The 14,779-nt window shown below is 36.1% G+C and overlaps 1 protein-coding gene across 1 annotated transcript in view; it reads left to right on the plus strand.

Annotated features, from left to right (window-relative positions):
- Rasef (RAS and EF-hand domain containing) overlaps positions 1-14,779 on the plus strand; it is a 67,183-nt gene that overhangs the window by 35,711 nt on the left and 16,693 nt on the right. The window contains exons 4-9 of the mRNA XM_032902702.1: positions 1,347-1,442; positions 3,982-4,059; positions 7,918-8,033; positions 9,299-9,367; positions 10,999-11,083; positions 11,948-12,036. Of these exons, the coding sequence (XP_032758593.1) occupies positions 1,347-1,442; positions 3,982-4,059; positions 7,918-8,033; positions 9,299-9,367; positions 10,999-11,083; positions 11,948-12,036 (533 nt within the window). The remainder of the gene's footprint in view (positions 1-1,346; positions 1,443-3,981; positions 4,060-7,917; positions 8,034-9,298; positions 9,368-10,998; positions 11,084-11,947; positions 12,037-14,779) is intronic.

Genomic DNA, 14,779 nt, shown 5'->3' on the forward strand with positions numbered 1-14,779 from the left:
TTTTCTTATTAGCACTGCTTTCATTTTGTCCCATAAGTTTTGGTATGCTGTGTTTTCATTTTTCTTTGTTTTCTTTGACTGTTGTGTCAATATCTTCTATGGTATCCTTTATGCCTGAGAGTCTCTCTTTTATCTCTTGAATTCCATTAGTGATGCTTACATCTGAAATTCCTGATCTCTTTCCTAAGTTTTTCATTTCACAGTGCCTCCCTTTATGATTTCTTTATTGTTTCTATTTTCAATTTTAGATACTGATGGTTCTGTTTAATTCCTTCACCTTTTTGTGTTTTCTTGTATTTTTTTTAAGGATTGATGTGTTTTCTCTTTAAGTGCTTATACCTGTTTACTTGTTTCCTCCTGTATAGCTTTAAGGGAGTTATTTACGTCTTCCTTATTTTTGGTCAGAATCTTGCTTTTCAAGTGTGTTAGGATATTCAGGACTTGCTGTGGTGGGAGCACTAGGTTCTGATGGTACCAAGAAGTCTTGGTTTCTGTTGCGTATGTTATTGTGCTTGCCTCTTGTCATGTGGTTATTTTTTGGTATTAACTGGCCTTGCTGTCTCTGACTGGATCCTGTCCGTCCTCTGAGCCTGGTTATTTTGGATATCCTGGGAGTCAAGCTATTCCTGGATGTGGGCGTGGGGTTGCCAGAGCATCTTGATCTCTGCACAGGTACATTTTTGTTCCTAAGGAATGATGTGTCTCTGGCAGGGTAGATAAGTCCTGCATCTGCTGGACCCTATGGGGGTCCCAGTTATGCCAAGTATTGGGCTGAAGGTGTGTGTCTCACCTAGGAGCTAGGTTATGATGGATATCCTCGGAATCAAGCTGTCTATGGATGAGGGCAAGAGGAGGAGGAGGCTGAAACACCTGACTTTGCTCCTGGTTGCAGTTTGACTGCATAGAAATTTTTAATGATGTGATTTCAATTTAGGTAAAAAAACAAAAAAAAGTTTGTTCCTTCCTGAGTCTTGAGACAACACAGTATGTAGGCATTCAGTGGAGCCCATAGATGTTATGTTTTTTGACAGTAGTAATTTACAGATTCATTGGTGTGTTGTGGTATTGAGAGTATTAGAGTCTTAGAGTCTGTATTTCAGGATGATGTATGAATCTTGATGTTCTACATTTCCTCTGTTTTTTTAGGTTTCAAGTCCAGTACTGCTACACATCTAAAACTTTCTGGCGTTCTTCTACTATCTAGTCTTACTGTTCTTCTTTAGGAGCATTTTGGTCAGTTTAGGTTGATATAAAATTGCTTCATGTTGTTGTTGTTGTTCATGCTTTTTTGAAGGATATTTAAGAACAGAAATTCTTGACATAATATTTTTTTATTTTCCTTCTAGGAAAAACGCAAAGCTGAGGAAGCTCTCACTGACCTCAGACGTCAGTATGAAACAGAAGTAGGAGATTTACAGGTGACCATTAAAAGGTTAAAAAAGGTGTGTATATGGCATCTAGATATTCTAGAAACATCCTTAGTATCTTACTGTATCTAAGCCATTGTAGTTGGAAAACAATTAGAATTACATTAAAGTAGAAGAAAGAATGACATTTCTTAGTTGGTCTATCTCCTTGGAAGAGTTATTTTTAAAGGCCCATCTGACTTTTAACATGTGATTAATAAAAGGTCTTATCCTTGAGCAGTTATTATATTGGTTGCTTTAGTTTTCATTCACTAAGTGCTTTGAGTGAATCCTGTTTCCAGTAGAAAGTTTGTACTTTACTGAAACATTATCTGGGTAAGACATGTATTCCTTCCTGTATTACTTTTTCTTACTTGACTTCAAGCTGCATAGCAGATAATTAGTAAATATTAAGTGAGATAAAAAATGTTCCTTTAAGTAGAAAGTTCCATGTAAGTAAATATTAAGTGAGATAAAAAATGTTCTTTTAAGTAGAAAGTTCACTGTCTATCAATCTTCTGATCATTGAGAGTTAAGAAAAAAATTGTAGAAATATGAGCAAGAGCATGTTAAGTACTAATGAACAGTATCTTTGTGCTCTGTGATTTGCTGACACGTGTTTAGAAGTGACTGTGGAGTGAGGCAGCAGGATAAGGGAGATTTGGAGGCCTGCACCTGCCTTGTTTCAGATGTTTATAGTGTAATTGATATTGTGTTATCAAATTGACATCTCCATATACAGAAACAACAGAAAAACAACAAGAAAAATCCCTCTTACTGATACTACAAGCTGGTCTGTCTCAGGGTTAAGGTTACATCTTACATGTGGTTGTTTCTGTAAGTACTGTGAATAGCTAATGTATATTTCATATATATCAAAAGAAATGTATATGACTCCAAGAGAATGTCTCAATTTTGAACATCTATGCCCCAAATGCAAGGCCACTGACATTCATAAAAGAGACTTTTCTAAAGCTCAAAACATATATTGTACCCTACACAATAATAGTGGGAGACTTCAGCACCACAATCTCACCAATGGACAGGTCATTGAAACAGAAACTAAACAAAGATACAGTGAAAGTAAAACACTTTTAACAATGAATTATCCTGCCTAACCATAGTAATTGATATTTCACCAATTATAGTTTATTAAGATCATTCTAATAATTTAAAAACTTTAAATATGAACCATTTTCTTATGATCTTATTAAATAGCTATGTTTTACAAATGAGTCTAATTTCCAGAGTGGGCAAATGATATGCTCCAACTTAAAGAGCTGGTAACCAAAGAAGTGTTTACTTTCTTGCCTGTACTACATACCTTGCCCACCTCTTATGTTTGCAACATAAAACAGTAAAAATATTTATAGGAGAGAATTTTAAGGACTCTCAAAAATTATAAGTATTATTTACAGATTATTGTGGCTGTCACTAATTTTTACAACAAATTCTGAGATTCTTGAGTTATTTCTTTATAATTTTTCTCTTGTGAAGTCATCATAGATCTCTCTTTTTTTAAAAAAATACATCACAATAACCAGTTTTGAATTAAGGTTATACTACACATGCATAGTAACAGAAACAACACAGAAGTGACATGTAGAAGGACACACAGGTTAATGGACTAACATGTCTATAAGTAGGTCCACAAAGCCACAACCGTCTGATTCTCGCAAAGGTGCTAATACTGGAGAACCAATAAGTTGATATTCATATATAGAAGACTATAACCAGATCTGCTTGCCTCTTGCTCTATAGGAGAGTCAACTCAAAAATGTATATGAAAAGAAAGTTTTCTCTGTCTGTGGAAGGATACAGTAGAAAACAATGCCTGGAAAATGAACCAGTCTTTACCAGACATTAAAACCTGATTAATATTAATCTGGTAGTAATGGTTAGGCACATGCTAGTCATGTCACTTGATACTTTCTGTCAAGAGGAGGACAGCTCATAGTTAAAGTACATGAGCATGACAAAATATTGTAAGCATTTTGGCTAGTACGGAAAGAAGAGTATTGCAAAGATTACAAAGTGAAATAGAGAGTGTTAAGCACAGATGTGTTGTAGGAAATTTGATCACACTGTGAACCCCAAGACTGTGTACTGGACAAACCTTGTGGTGTGAGGCTCAGCCCTATCACCCACCTTTTATCCAAGAGCTTTCTGTTTATTGTAAACAGGTTGTTGTGGTCAGCCCCAGCAAACACCCTTAAGTCTTCATTTGGCAAGTCAAGATTTGCAATTTTGTTTTCGGAAACAACACACAGGATAAAAAGGAATGCCTATATTCCTTTAGTAAACAAGGAAAGCAAGAATTGCTTTATAGTGGAGTGGTTTTGCAAAGGGCTTTTCCAGTGTTTTAAAGAAAATACATTCAGTAATAAAAGTCCCCCTTCAAATGTTTGTATTATTTAAAACAAATGCTTTAATGTTATAGATTTTATGCCATTTAATGATTTGTAAATCACAAAGTTTTAAAAATAGAAAACTGCTAGAATTCCCGCATTCATGTTCAAGAATATCTCTGATTCTCACCAAAGCACTTCTAAATGAGTTTTGTTTCCTTTTTCAGCTTGAAGAGCAGTCAAGAAAAATAAGTGAAAAGCAAGATGTGAGTTCATTAAAGAAACAAATTTATGATTTAACAACGGTAAGAATCATGCTTCACTGGAAAAAATTTCTTTCCTGTTTTAGTTACCTTCAATAGGTAAGATAAACCAATATGACTCAAAACAACTTGGGGACAAAAGTTTATCCCATCTTAGAGCTCTGAGTTACTAATCATCAGGATCAGTCAGGGCAGGAAGAGAAGCAGAAGCCTATGAGGAGCACTGCTTCCTGGCTTGCTCCCATGGCTCTTATTCTTATACAGCCTAGGACCACTTGTCCAGAGATGACACCATTCATCTCGGAGGCTTCCATATCAATTATTAATCAAGAAAATATCCAACAGACTTGTCTATAAGTCAGTCTTAGGGAGATGTTTTCTCATTTGAGATTTCCTTTTCCCAATTGACTCTAACTTGAATCAAGTTGACAGAAACCTAACTACAACAGACAGCATGCTTGTGGTATTTAGTTTTTGTGTTTCTGGAATAAAGGCTTAAAGAGAAACTGATACTATAATTATAAAAAGTCTTTGAAATATATTTGAGTAAGTGTATTATAAAAGATGTTTCCCTTCAATTATGTACCACTTGCATGGTTTTATTATTTTTTTATGTTTATTTACTTAAAATAATGCACACATGATGTTGAAAACTAGCTTATCTGGTTAACAGTGAATTTGTACGTGTGCCTTCCTCTGCCTTCAGCTTTTCTCTCTGGTCTTTTAAAATTATCTGTTCCTACGTTTATATTTCCTTTCTCTGTTGCAAACATCAATGACATTTACCTTTGCTAAGTTATTTGTTTTGATTTTAGATTAATCTCAAAGATTAAAAGTGTTCTGCGTACTTTGTCTCTTGAGTAGGGATTGCCTAGCTTTCTATCGAATAAACATTATTCAATTTCAGAGAGATCTGGCCTAGCCTCCCAGTCTTAGCCTGATGTTATTTCATTGTAGTTGGCTTTACACTTGGATCATGACTTTCATGAAGAGTTGGTGCTTTCTTGGCTTTTCTGATTGTGCTTTTAGTTTCTCTTCTTGAAAGATTGTTTAAATAGGGTTGCTGTTGCTGAAACACTGCGAGCCAAAGCAATTTGGAGAGGTTTTATTTCAGTCACAGATCCATTTAACAATTCATCAGTAGCAGTGAGAGCAGGAACTCAAATAGAGCAGGAACCTGGAAGCAGGAGCTGATGGTGAAGTCATGGAACCCTGATGTTTAGTAATTTGCTGTCTCTGGGTCCTCAGCCTACTTTTTTTTATAGAGCCTAGGACTTCAGGTCAGGAAAAGAACCACCTACAATGAGCTGAGTCCTCCCATATTAATCTAATTAAGAAAATGCTCTGCAGGCTTGCCAGATCCAAAAACTCTAGCTCGGGTCAAGTTGATTTAAAACTAGGCAACACAATGACACTCAATCATTTTTGCTATGTCATCTTTTCTGTAAAACTTCTTTATTTTCCCCTGAAAATATTAATTGCAAAGGTCATGAAATGACAGTCTTTATTGGATTGTCTTAATTTTGTTGTACTTTCATATCAACCTAAAATTTCTTTACTTTGAGACGTTCATTATAACATATTTTCTTGACTTAATGAACCATGAGGGTCATTACACTCAGTGTTTCTTGCTTCTGGGAAAAGTGAAGCAGTACACAGCATAACTGTGATAATCTTATCTTTCCTCCTTCTTGAAATCTTTTTGTTCAAAGAACAATTATTGATTCAACTATTGCACATTATTACATGAATATTCAAATAATTAACATTGTTCATTATTCTTGAATGTGGCATTTGTTACCAAAATATGATAGACAAGAGCCAGTCACTATGATCTAATATATTACTCTAGACAAACGGACAGGAGCGCGCACGCGCACGCGCACACACACACACACACACACACACACACACACACACACACACACACACACACACTTCCTTGAAAGTTTGTCTAAATGATTAGATAAGAAACTCTATGTAGAAGAACTTGGCCTCAAACTCAAAGACATCTACCAGTCTCTGCATCAGTGTTGGGATTAAACACAGATTCTACCATGCCCAACTGGTTCTAATTTATTTTTCCTGTCCCCTCACCTTTTAAAAAATATTTACTTTTATTTCATTTTTATGGTTGTTTTGTGCTGATACATATCTTTATCATAAAAATGAATAAATCTGGTATTCATGAAGGCTAAAAGAGGCCTTTGGATCTTCTGGAAGTGGAGTTACAGATGGTTGTGAGTCACTATGTGGGTTCTGGGAGTAGACCACAGGTCTTCTGTAACAGCAAGTGTCCTCAACTGTGGATCCACCTATCTAGGTCCCTAGCTCTACTTCACATTCTCTCTTTGGCTACTTGACCTTTTCTCTGTTTAACAGCAGGACCTCATAAGCATTTGAATGCTGCCATGGTGCCTTTTATTAGTATAATTAAATACTGGAGGCAGGCTAATTTTATAAGGAAAGGGTTTTATTTAGCTCACAATGGGAAGGATTCAAGATGGTGAGGTGGTGTGGTGGTGTTAACTTTGTTGCAGAGCTGGGGATAGACAGTTGGAAAAGGAGCCACAAAGGTAAACAAGAAATAACAAGTGACCTCCAGAAATCATTTCCAAGGACAGCATTCCAACTGACCTAATGAACAGGTTTTTTCACTTTACCTCTTAAAGTTTCCATGCCCCTCCTACACCTGGAAACTGTGCCAAAAATTTGTGGTAGGGGGGTGCACTCCTAAAATATATCCTGCTGCCTTTTTTTCCTGAGTCTCTTCTTTGGGGTGGCATACATTATCTGGTTTATATTTTCTAGAAATGTGTTTAAGTCACCTGAGTATTCATAGTTTCCTTGGCCAATTCTTTAATCGTTAATGGTTTCATTTCTATTGTAATTTCATATTCATGAGGTTTTCTGGGAGGGGAAAATAGACCATCTATTTGCATGGTCAAATATTTGAACTGCAAGTGTCCAGTAATTTTTCTTTTAAAGAAAAAGGTAAATTTTCATAATTATAACTGTTTATTATTAATTATATTTTTAAGAAAAAAGTTAGATGATGGTATTTATTCTTAAAAGCAACTAACATAACCAACTTTGGGAAGATGTCCGGATACTTAAGGTCTTGCTTAATTTTTCCATTAACGTCAGTGCATTACTACCAGTTATAGTTTGGAACAGACAGATGTTGAGTACAAAATGAAGAACAACCTTAAAGTTTAATAATGTACAACATTTGAATATATAATCGGTTTTTTGAGCAGGAAAATATTAAGAACTAAGGAAAGGTAGGTGTTATTTTTATGGTATTGCCCTATATAGTGTGTAACAGTAATTTTAATGTAAATGTAAGCTGTAATACAGCAGCTGTTTTTCTTTATCCTAGCTAGTTCTCCAGTAATGACAAAGAGGCACCAATATATATTCATTCAGTCAAGCATTGCCAAAATATCTGGGAAGTCATTGATCTATGTTAATCCTCTAGGTTAACTGGCTACCTCCCAGACAAAATCCTGAGATACTTGAGTTTTAGTATATTTCTGGCTTTCTGAATTTCAGATGTATTTTTCCGTGACTTCTCTTCTCCCTCTCCTCAAGGCTCAATCTATCTTACTCTTCTATCTCTCTCCCTCCCCTAGCTGACGGAAGTCTCACCCTATTCTTTCTTATGTGCAGCCATTGTGTGATCAGCTTTTATTGACAAGGCAGAGAGTAAATGGTAAGCATTGTTTACACAAACTTGAGAAAGGAGATTTTTGACAAAAGCATTGAAATGTCGTGTCCAGATTGAATATTTGAATATTACAAGGATAAACCTTACACAGTGCACAATAATATTATGCCTATATATTTTAGATGCAAAAAAGCCTGAGTCTAATGCCCCTCATGATTTGTTCACTTTAGGAAAATCAAAAACTCAAAAAAGATCTTTTGGAGACACAGACAAATTTAGCCTTTCTTCAGAGTGAACTAGATGCTTTGAAAAGTGATTATGCTGACCAGACTATGAATTCTGAACGGTATGAAACTATTCATAATAGAGGGTCATTCTTTACCTTTGGGGAATATATATTGCTTTGTAAGAATGCTACCTTGAGTGACAGATTTCTGCGTGTGTGTGTGTGTGTGTGTGTGTGTGTGTGTGTGTGTGTGTGTGTGTGTGTGTAAAGAGTAACCTTTTGAATTACAGGTATCTTAGGCCAGTGTAGGGCTTAAAAATTATTTGTTTCAAGTGGCCATGGGAGGAAAATAATGTATAAAAACAAACCTCCATTAAAAGTGCTTGTCAGATAGGAATTCTGGCCTAAAACAAGAATGAGAGCCATTAACTATTCAGTGCTTTAGTTTTGAGGTATTGATATTAACAACGTAAGTTCACGTAATCAGAGATAGACACTTTTACATGAGAGATACAGTTATATGCATATACAGAGTGAGTAAATTTGGACATTTAGGGGAAAGAGGTTTTATTTATTTTTATTTTCAAACTTTCAGAATTAAGGCATTATAGTATTATTAAGTGGTACAACTTTTACTGCATATATTCTGTCTGAATCCTTACATATAATGAGGTGTGGTTTCAACATATATAAAATAAAAGAAACATATGCCACTGCTCTTTAAAAGTTTTAAGTTCAGCTGAGAAAGTCAAAACAAAAAGTTAAGCAGTGTACACTGAGGAGGGCCAGCAACACCAGGGCCAGTTTCAGCCTTTGTTAAGGAGCCACAGGAGGTGAATACAAGAGAAAAGATCTGCTGTGTTGGCCAAGCAATGAGAGGATCCAGTGACAGCAATATCAGCTGAAGCAAGTAGCAGTGCCACCTACCGGGACCGTCCTTGGCACATTATTAGTGTCTATGGCTTCATCCACATATATCCTCTCTCGTAGGGACCTTTATTGTCTCCACTTTACAGCTGGGAGGAACAAAAAGTCTTAAATATGTAAGTTCAAGGAAAATCAGAGAAGCAGGGTCACAGAGAAGAAAGACTAGCTTGGAGAAAGAGAGATGGTTAGATCACTGGTTTGAATAATAAAGAACTTTTTAAAACACAAGAAGTTGATAAGCTAGCTTACAGACATTCTGATAGGGATCATCTTTTTGGCTAAGAAACTAAAATTTCCCTATGCAACTGGCTTTTAACTCAGTAGCAAATGACCAGGTTTCTATAAATGAAGCCTGATAGCTCTTGGGGATTGGGAGACACTGATGAGTTTGCCCATGCCCCATGCTCACACCTGCTATCTCTTTTCTCCTTACTGAAAGATAACATATAATTTTGCAGGGATCTGGAACTAATCCGAGAGTTCAATGAAGATCGAAGTAATCTTGAGAGGCAAATTGAAATCCTCCAGTAAGTTCTATGAAATGCTCACTGCATTTTAGCCCATTTGTGTTAATGAAACCTGTAGCACAACCTGCCATGTCCAGTGTTTAGGTAATTGTCTTCTCATTGCCATACATTTGGCATGGCCACTTCCTTTGCTGACTCACCCCTAACTGAATTATTTCTTTCAGTGAAGTCTGTTCTCAAAATCTCTGCAAGTTAGAAAAGCATATGTCATGTGTTTGTTATATCTGTGAGGAATATAGCCCTCAGCCTCAAGGCTCTCTATTGTGTATCTGGAGAGCTCCTCAGGTCCACACATGAATGAGGTCATAGGATAATGTTTAGTTATTTTTTCTTAGTTTGTTATGCTGACTACAGCTGCATATATATATATATACATATATATATATATATATATATATATACACACACACACACACACACACACACACACACACACACTTTGGTTTTTTGTTTAAAACACTATTGCTTTAGAAATATTATCCTAAACTGTCAACTTCAAAATAAGTAGTAGTACTTTGATTCTCTGAGGTTCTTTTTCAAGAAACCTTGGTGTTCCTCAATTTGTTCACATATACAGTATTTTCTTTGGTTTTCAATCTTCTAAATGAAATAATGTTGGCTTAGCAAATTTTTCTTCTCTAGTTTTTAATATTCAATAAGTCTCAGCTGTGGAAACTGCAGAGGTCATGTGTTCTATAGACTTATGAGTTCATTTACTCATTAACCTAGTCAATAGCTTTCTCAGTTAACAGCTGTCATGTATGAGGCACCCCTGGAATTGGGGATGGAATAGTGAATAGAAAAAAAATCTTTCTTCATGAGTTTAGTAGGGGAGGAAGATAGAAACTAGTTGCTCATAGAAGTAAATACATATATATATATGTATATATATATCGCTATATGTATATTAATATAGAATACACAAGGAAATGAATGTATATCACCAAATTTAGAGGAAATACAACAAAAGAAAAGTATATATTTCCCCATGGAGAGCTATGGAAGCTCAATGAGTTCTCCGTCCTGGTAGAACTGATAACAGAACTGAGAGATGAAGGATGAAGTGGCTACCAACAGGAAAATTAGATACTCTGTGGGGAAAGGACTCTGAGATCCTCATTTTTTAGCCAAGGGAAGTGGTTTTTAAATGACTTTCATTATATCCTGTGAGATTCTTAAGTTCATATTTAAGCTCTTAATTAGTCTGAGATCACTAGCCAAGTGTTTGCTTGATATAAAATCCCATCAGGACATGAAGAGGATAGGATGTAGGAATAGCCAGTGTGGTACATAGCACACTGCATGATCCCTGCCTGGGACTGAGCTGTGAGAGCTGGATGATAAAGAACTGCATGAAGCCTGTTGACACAGGAGTTATCAGAGGGAAGAGTGAGTGCCTCAGCCCACCATTTGTTCTTAGAATGCGCCCAGATCTGCAGGAAAGTAAACTAATTAATCCGCTCATTGCCATTTATATCTGCTTCTAACTTTGTTTCTGGGTTTTGAAGGGAATCAGAAAATTGCAAGAACTGTGACATATCTGTACATTCTGAATGCCACTGCCTGAAAAAAGTGGGAGCATTGATCCCCCAGTGCTTCTTATATATGTTTGTCTAATTCTTCCCATACAGAACAGCTAACCGGAAGCTTCATGATAGTAATGACGGCCTTAGAAGTGCCCTTGAAAACACTTACAGCAAGCTCACCAAATCCTTGGTATTCAATGTCCTCTTTTTCTGTTCTTTGTCTTGATAAAGTGTTTTGGGGCTTGAAAACTCATCTGATATTTTAGGATACCTTCATGTTGGTCTTATAGTGAGACAATCTTAACAGAAAATAAAAGAATAATATTTTTAAATTAATAATATGATCTGGCCATTTGAATAAATAAATGATGCTATCCAAATTCTTAAATTAAATGTTCTAAGGGAAAGATGCTAAATGTGTGATTTTTTTTTTCTAGAGCGTTTAATGATATATGAGTTGATTAGTTTGCAAAGAAGGATAGCAAATAAAAGAAAATGAGAGAAATTCTGTGGTCATTAAAAAAATGTTGCCAGTGAGGATGAGCTAGCTATGATTCTGGCTAGTGATAATTTCTACAGCACACACTTGACTTTGGGCTTGGGTGTGCGTTTTTGAACCCTCTTGGCAGAAACAAGTTTGCCCAGATTACATTTACAATGAAGCCTCTTACTGCATTTCTGTGGCACAGCTTTAGGAAAGAGGCTTTAGTGTCATATTAGGATGTGGAATATCACTCACACAATTTTGCTTCTAGAGGAGATGAATTTGACGAACCTGATGTAGTGCTGTCCCGTCCTGGCATGCCCAAAGAGCAAGCAGACTTTTATAGAGTGCAGAGGAGCTATATAACAGTGAGATCTGATGAGAAAGAGAAACCTTGTCTGTTATGCTTATTGAAACTTTCAAAATGATTTTTTCATGTTCATATTTGTTCATGTGGGGTCATAGATTATTTTTATGTGTATCGGGAGTTAAATTGTGTGGGTACGCATAAGCATGTCTGTCTGTGATATATAAAATGTCCACATATTAACAACTGCTTGTGTATTACAGCGTATGAATAACATATCACCAGGGAATACAATTTCTAGCAGCAGTCCCAAGTTTAATCATCATCATTCTCAACCACTGGCCTACGATAGGTATGTAGCACCTGCTTTTTATTATCTGAGTTCTAGATCAAAGTAAAAAACAAGACAAATTATCTTAGAGCTGAATTAAAATAAAGGAATATATTTAAGTAATAATTAATATTTATTATGATCTTATAATAATGTCCAGAAATGTGAAAAGTGAGAAAACAGTAAGTAAACAATTTTATACAGGACAGTAATATTCTCGATGTGCTTTGAATGATTTTGCGTGCACACCCATTTATACCTCACCTTGAACTGTGCCCTGTGCTCTTGCATTATGAATGGTGTATTGTGCTGAGACTTTTGTCATGATCTGTCAGTATTTAATATTCAAAACATATAAATAATATGGCTATGTTTATGAGTTACTAAATACTAAAGGAAACATTGAAACATGCCAAAAGTTAGAATTTAACTTGCCTTTTAAGAGATCAAATAAACAGTGATTATTTGTGTGTGTGTGTGTGTGTGTGTGTGTGTGTGTGTGTGTGTGTGTGTCGGTGTGTCTGCATGTCTGTGTGTATGTGTATGTGTGCATGGGTACACATTTCTAGTGCTGCTAGCTAAAAGTTAAGTTTGTGGTACATCAAAGTGTAAAAAACAAAGAAGGTAAAAAGTATACTGTAGTAAATATATTTAAAATCATAGCTCAGTTTCTTCTCTGTCTTCGAGCATTTATGTTCTTCGATGAAAAACACACACACTACCTTTATATTTTAATATACCTTAACATCACAATAGTTGGGCAACTGCCTACCTGCCATGCTGTTAGAATATACCTTCCTATCCATAACCAAGTTATTACTATGTTTCATCTGGGCTGCTCTTAGCTACAATTGGCCAACCCACGTGGCCACGTTTTTATGGCTCAGCTAACCTATGGTAGCTCTCCTTTCTCCTCTCTTGTACGTTCTTCTAGCCCATGTTGGCTTCTTTTTTTGCAAGCCCATGAAACCTCACCTACACCCATGTCTCTTCTGCCCAGCTATTGGCTGATCAGAGTTAACTTGGGTGCAGGTTTACAGAGGCTGGCAGACTCCAGGTCTGGGGCTGGGGGTGGGAGTGCATACTTAACATTACAATAGATTTGTAAAACACCAAGCCTCAATACTATATATTAAAGCTTTCCATGTGTTTGAAGCTGTTAAATTCAGTTTTGTCCTCTTTTTTTTGTTGGGGCAGTACTTTTAATATGGATAAGCATGTTCTTAACTATCCTGATATTGCATGACTTTTTCTTGGGCATCAAAGAAAGGCTAAAGATACAGTTCCATTATAGTCCAACTTGATAAACCAATGAGTTTATAAGGCATACGTATAGGACCAGGAGGGAACCTATATATGTCACTGGAGAATCTCATTCAAGCATATGTGATGATTTGATCCCCCTTTTAATGATGCTTTCCATTCTTTCCTCAGTCCTGCGGGGGTTGCCATCAGGTCCAGTCTTGTGACAAATATGTAATCGCTGCTCAGATTTCAAGTTGTTGATGATCAGTAGTATTCCATCACTCCTGGTGTTAGCTTATGGTTTTGCTGCCACTGGATATGTCTGTCACTACAGATTGTGTAAAATCATGGTCTTTTTTTTTTTTTTACTGATTCGTTAATTTTATTAAATGAATGGTTTATTTATAAGCAGGTGATTATAAAGTTACTAAAAATATACATTTTTAGAATGAAGATTTGCTGCTACTTTTTCTGTACTAATAGTTAAGAACAGTTATCATCAGCAAGATGTAGAAAGAAGCATACAAAACAAAATTACTTCAGAAGTCTCATTAGGATTTATTCTTGAAAGAATGATGCCACAAATGAAGTCTAGTACTGGAATGAGAGTTTGTCTCCAGTATATTCTAAGGGATAGGATCTTCATTGTATCACCAGGATCTCCAAGGCAAGCACATCTTCAGTTCTTAATTCTGAACCCAACCACAAAGTACTGTTGCCTGTGAGAATCTTCCCTCCTTGGAGTTAGTTAGTTCGATACATGAAGTTCTCAGGGTGCTTTTTTTTTTTAATGCTAATATACAGCTCTTCTTACTTCCAGAAAGTCTTTAGTCTTAGGATATTGACTGTTTATTTTCTGTCATAGAAGAAGAGGATAGAGACCTAACTATTCAGTCATTGCCCCCAAACCAGTTGAATGTTGTTTTGTACTGATTGCACATGGCCTTGAAGTCTTGGGGAGGGACCAGAGTACCTAATGATTAGGAAAGGCTAATAGAGGTGCTCCAGTTGTGTGGCTGTGGGGAAGCTATCCATACCTTCCAGTGCAGCTTCTTCTGCTCACTCATGATCCTGTCAGTAGCCCCTCACCCATGCTCTGTAAGTAAGCACAATATGATCAGGACATTGAATTACGCTTTGCCTAATTGCCCCTCCTATGCCTAAGAAAAAAATTCCCAACAGCCTGTCTTAAAAAAATAAACAAATAAATAACACAAAATAGAAAAGAATTACAATCTAGAAGTAGACAAAGTATTCAGAATGTGGTGTGACTGTATTGTAATAAAAATAGTAGTGTTGTATTTGTATCTAAGATGCTCATTCTGTGTATCAAGATAGAGATCAGCCAATTTAAATGAGTAACATATATAAGATTTCTCATTTGAGGTCTTTGGTCATCATAGAAAGCTGAGCAACATGAACTGATTGCGCTTTGTACACTTCCTTTGCCAATGCTAATGGAACGTTCTGTCCTATATCTCCTGGCAAATGACAGTGTCATCAGCCTGCCCCGTTATGT

The sequence above is a fragment of the Rattus rattus genome, chromosome 1 (genome assembly GCF_011064425.1).
Source record: "Rattus rattus isolate New Zealand chromosome 1, Rrattus_CSIRO_v1, whole genome shotgun sequence".
Classification (NCBI taxonomy): domain Eukaryota; kingdom Metazoa; phylum Chordata; class Mammalia; order Rodentia; family Muridae; genus Rattus; species Rattus rattus.